This window comes from Centruroides sculpturatus, unplaced genomic scaffold (assembly GCF_000671375.1).
Source record: "Centruroides sculpturatus isolate CEXI.00-Female unplaced genomic scaffold, Cexi_2.0 scaffold3881, whole genome shotgun sequence".
Classification (NCBI taxonomy): Eukaryota; Metazoa; Arthropoda; class Arachnida; order Scorpiones; family Buthidae; genus Centruroides; species Centruroides sculpturatus.
Genome location: NW_019387974.1, coordinates 1 through 5,426, shown reverse-complemented (window position 1 = coordinate 5,426; position 5,426 = coordinate 1). Strand labels below are relative to the sequence as shown.

Genomic DNA, 5,426 nt, shown 5'->3' with positions numbered 1-5,426 from the left:
AGCAAATTTTTCTAATTATTCTGCTTGGCATTATTGAAGTTAATTATTACTTCTTATACAGGGTGTATCAGAATGACGTTTTAAAAATTTGGGAGATTGTACAGGATGAAATTTTGAACATTTTGATATAAGGAACCCATAGCCAGAAATGTGATATAAAGTTTCTACCACACTTTACACTTTGCAGTCGGTATGCTGAATGAAACAGCAGAATACAGTATTTATGACAAGTTTTATTGACAAAACGGTAGAGTACAATCAAACTGTACATTGAATCAGTGGCTGCACTACTTTACAGTAAATGTTGAATGTGATGACCACCAACTTCGTTACATAATGTGCAATGACGAACCATGTTTTGTCCAACTCTGTAAGATGCCACTCTGATGGTATTAAATGCTGTAAAGATGCACTCTGTAAACTTATGAACTGTTCCTACAGGTGTTGCGTACACAAGGGACTTATGTTGACTAGCTGTGTGTTTACAACACAATGCCAATGGATGCAAGGGGTGACCTGAGGGATGACAAGCACTAAGTACACAACATCCTGTACACAGGCTCAGTTAGACCACTGTAGTTGTGTGTTTAGTCTTCCATCCACAGCAATAACACGACGTCAATGGACGTAAGGGTAGCTACCAAAGTGAAGGGCGGTCAAGCACTTCCTACTGCTGTAGACACTTTAGTTCAACTTCCGGCTATAGGTTCCTTATATCAAAACGTTCAAAATTTCATCCTCTACAATCCCCTAAATTTTTAAAACGTCATTCTGATACACCCTGTATATAAAGGAAAAATAAAAGGAACAGTCAAAGAAGAAAAGTTACTTGAAGATTAATAATTTTTATTTACCATATATCTCGGCAGATAAGACAATAGTTGAATAAAAAAAAAGTTTGTATCTGTCTTTTAGGACAGATATATAAATTTCAATCTGATTTTTTTTGTAAATTAAAACCATTATAAAAACGGACAAATTGTAATTATTTACTAGTAAAGAATAGGGTATGTGCACAAAATAAAATAGCCTGTACGACATTTTTGTGAATAATCACGGTCATTACCCGAATGCAGAAATCAGTGCGAATGTTTGCAACAATCGCAAGGCAGTGCTGCCAGATGCAAAAAAATAAAATTTGTTCGTTTGAAAATTTACAAATGGGACATAATTCTGTATATGCTATACAGTATTATTATTCAGATCATGATTGCTGATCTAAACTAAATTCATAGGCTGTTGATGGTTTGGAGATCGTCTTATAGGACATATATGCTAAAACTATAAAACTTCAATGAAAATTTATATGTCCTATCTGTAGGTCGTCTTATCTGCTGAGATATACAGTAATATCTAATCTTAAACAAATGTAATTTTGTAATAATATACATTACATTTTATATAACGGTAGAGTATGAAATGGTAAAAAATTCTGCAAATAAGTTTTGTATGAAATATTAATTTAAACATGTTCAAGTTAAAATGTAGCAAATGTTTTCCTCTTGTAATCATTTGTATTGCTCTTGCTTGCTCTGTTTATATATATTCTTCGATTTATCTAAAAGAATGGAAAATCTGGAAAGAATTCCATACACTTAATATAATTACTACGAAAAAATTACTCATACAAACTTCACCATTTACATTCTTTATTACAAAAAATGATTCCAGAATTACGAAGAATATTAATGACGACGTAATGGTTACGAAAATTAATGATAAAGTAACTGATTATAAACAAGGTAAGCAATTTGCTTTTAACTTATGTTATTATGCTCTCAAATTTCTATTCTATTCTTATGGCATCCTCTTCTTAAAAGGTTTCAGCTAATGTACCATTTCTCGCCATCTTTCTGTCATCAGCATTCCTCAGATTAGTTCCTACCTGGTCCTCAATGTTATTCCTGGATTTTCTTCTTGGCCTTTCTCCTTATATTACTATCTTTATTAATTGACCTGAAAATATGTCCAGCAAATTATTTTCTTTTCTTAATGCAGGAAAATAATGACCAGCATTAATTCTTTTAAGTACTTCTCTCTGACCAGCTAATCCTATTCATCTTTCTTAGACACCATATTTCTACTGAGTTTATTTTGTTTTCCATTCCCTTCGTGGAACATCAACATTCACTTCCATAGGTTATCAGGCTCTGTAGCATTGTCTGAAGTAATTTGTTTGAGTATTTGTTAATATGTGAAAGCGCCATAACTTTAAAGTTGTGAATGGCACATTATAAAAATTTTTTAAATAAAATTCCATATTATTTATTATAAAAAGGCAAAAACCTTTTTTGGGAGAAAAAAAACTACTTGTTAGTAGCATTCAGTCTGATATCATTAGAGATATGACACGCCCCCTATCTATCTATCTATCTATCTTTAACCATCAAAATTTAATAGAATTAGCACCACAATTTGTTCATCTATGAAACCAGCTCCAAATTAGGTGCCATTGATAGGTGAATTGAGGTACTTTAATGAGTTATATATACTGTTGTAATGAGGTCTACATACAAATTTAAAATTTGCATTATTTGACAACATTGTTGTTTGTAAGACATTTAGCAAATTACAGCTAATGAAAAATTCTTTTAGGCGCATATTTATGAGGACAATCCAATTCGCGAGTATTCATTAATGCTTTCTCGATGATTGACTACTATTCAATTCTTTACCTTTTTATGCCTTTATTTACAGATCCACTTCAAGATCCAACATTTTTAACCATTGCTTGCAACTATGGTAGACTAGGAAACCAAATGTTTACTTATGCCTCATTATTGGGTTTGTCGAAAATGAATAAACGTACTCCTTATGCGCCAAAATGTAATATGGATACTGTTCGAAGATATTTTAAAGTGACAGCAGCAGAGATTTCAGATCTTTCAAAACAAAACAGAAGTGAATATCCTCTAGGACCGTATTTCCGTCCAAAAGATGCCCACATTCCAAAAGACAAAAATATACTTACTGGATACGCATACCCAAATTCATTTACGTTTTTTGATCGTTTTAGAGATGAAATTAGAAAAGAATTTCAATTTAAGGAAAGCATTATATCTTACGCTCAAACTTATCTTCATTCTTTAAAAAATGTTACGCGTTCAGATGTTACGTTTGTGGGTATACACGTCAGGCGAACCGATTACTGTAAGTGGTTACAAAACTATTACGGAAGACAAGTAAACATGATGTACTTCAAGCAAGCCATAGAATATTTTCAACTGAAGTACAGCAGAGTGATTTTTGTGGTCGTAAGTGACGATAGAGGATGGTGTAAAAGAAAATTAGGTATTTGGCCCAACGTGTTCGTGGCACCGGAGCAAACCGATAGTGCCCACGATATGGCTCTTATGTCTCAGTGTAATCATACCATTATGACTTACGGTTCGTTTGGGTTTTGGTGCTCTTATTTAGCTGGTGGAGAAACGATTTATTTTGATGAATACATAGCCCCGAATTCGTCATTTTTAATCGACCATTTGCCATTTAACGAAACTTTTCTTCCTAACTGGATTGGGATATCTGCTAAAACGGATAATTTTTGGAATGAATTTGAGACTGATGGCAATTGCACTGAATGAATGATCCTATAAATCAGCATTTCTGAAAGTGGGCAATAATGCCCCCTTGTGGACAGTGAGTAAATTCAGGGTGCACTGCAGGCAGGGTACTGAACAGTGACCAAAGGCAAAAGTCGGCAGGGTCACTGACAGCTGTTCTCTTTCCTCTGTTAAGCGGATAAGAGGAAACATTGTGTTTAATTCTAATGATTTCCAGATGTTGATAACAATGTACACTATAGGCACAAAGTGTGCGATTCATAGAAAAGATTTCCTAAGAATATTTTCAATTCTTTCTCACAGAAGAGATAATGGGTTAGGGGGCGTTGGGTAACTTTATGGAACAAAGGGGCAGTGGATCAACAGTTTGGGAATCACTGCTATAAATTGTAATTGCTCTTTTAGATATTAAGGTTTTGAAGATTCATGATATATCATTAAAACAAATTCTATTATGAATTGATAGTTTATCTTAAGTGCTCAGCAATTAACTAAATAAAAACAAAACACCTTTTTTTGCCAAGAAATAAATGTAATTGTAAAAACAAAACATTTTCAGCCCAATTAATAGGCCATCTTCAGGTTGAAAATGAAAATGGAATGTAAATGTTCCATGAATAGAACATAAAAAATTTCAAATAAAAAATTTACAAGAGAAAAATAACAGAAGAATATATGAAAATTAAAATAAAACAAATAACAACATAATTCTTCAATGTACTAATTCTGGTCCAAGTTTCTAGTAAATTTCTTAACCAAGTATTTCCATGCCAAAGGCAGGTTCTCGGCATCCCTTGCATTTAAACAGCCTTCTCCTATCTTACTTCTGTATATTTCTATCTTTTCCGCTGTCATTGCTAAAGTTGGGGAAGACAGAGGTTCGATGATTGTTGCCTCGTCCCACTTTACCTCAGAGTCTTGGGCCTGCGCCATTTGGGACAAAATTGTGAGATAGCAGAAATTCTTATATTAGAAATACTCTTTAATAGTAACTTTCGCGAATTACGCAACAATTGTTGTTCTTAGCTACCTGAGAAAATCTCCTGTTACATTTTCTCGAAAGCAACATGACGCTTTCTCGTGAACTATTAACCTCTGCACGGCCGAAATCGTCCGTGAATATCATCAGAGACGGCCGACAGGAGAGAGTCGCGGCCTGAGTCCTCGGAGAGGAAAGAAGTCGTCCTCCCTTCAATTATCATCTATTAAGGAATCCGAATTAATCGCCATAGGATAAACTTGTCTGTGTGTGTGTGTCTGTGTGTGTTAGTGCATCGCCTGGATAACGAATCCGTCTGACCACGTACGGAACCGCTCGCGCGACGGCGTGACGTAATCGCCGTCTCGGTTTCCGTGTTTCGAGAAACACGGTGGTGTCAATCCTGACAGGGTACCAAAGAGGTGCCGACCCGAAAGGTCACAAAATCATTGAATTAGACACTTTTCTTATGGTATATCTTCTTTATTCTTGGGAATAAGACTCAAAGAACATATGTTCTTTGAGTCTTACTCCCAAGTTTCTGGTGGTGATGCCGATATAATCTTTTTTAACATCAGTTGTTACAACATTTTTATCAATTCATATTTGAATTATATATTTTAGTATGAAAACAAAAAATCTGGCCTTCTCATTTTTATTGTGCTAAGCCAAGATGTGTAGAAGAGGTAGTATTTTAACGTTTCCAAGCACTTTCTTTCCTCTAGTGCAGTGTTCTGCAACCGTTTTCTACTTGCTGCACACCTATAACTCGACATGACTCAACCATGGCACACCAAAATGTTACTCCCCTCAAAAACGTATTATATGATACTGTGAGGCCAGCCGATTAGGGGTGAGGTGTTTTCGACAGCCGAGCGGTTAAT

At 34.8% G+C, this 5,426-nt stretch overlaps 1 protein-coding gene across 1 annotated transcript; it reads left to right on the top strand.

Annotated features, from left to right (window-relative positions):
* Window positions 1-1,255: 1,255 nt before the first annotated feature.
* On the top strand, window positions 1,256-4,079 carry LOC111616725 (galactoside 2-alpha-L-fucosyltransferase 2-like). Its single transcript, XM_023358098.1, has 2 exons — window positions 1,256-1,742; window positions 2,698-4,079. Exons 1-2 carry the CDS (start codon window positions 1,469-1,471, stop codon window positions 3,582-3,584), a joined length of 1,161 nt encoding a protein of 386 aa, XP_023213866.1. The 5' UTR covers window positions 1,256-1,468; the 3' UTR covers window positions 3,585-4,079.
* The last annotated feature ends 1,347 nt before the right edge of the window (window positions 4,080-5,426 follow it).

Excerpts from the sequence above, each read along its gene's own strand:
- LOC111616725 (XM_023358098.1), top strand. The coding sequence starts at position 1,469 with ATGTTCAAGTTAAAATGTAGCAAATGTTTTCCTCTTGTAATCATTTGT. Across the intron at positions 1,743-2,697 it reads AGTAACTGATTATAAACAAG|ATCCACTTCAAGATCCAACA; the intron begins GTAAGCAATTTG and ends CTTTATTTACAG.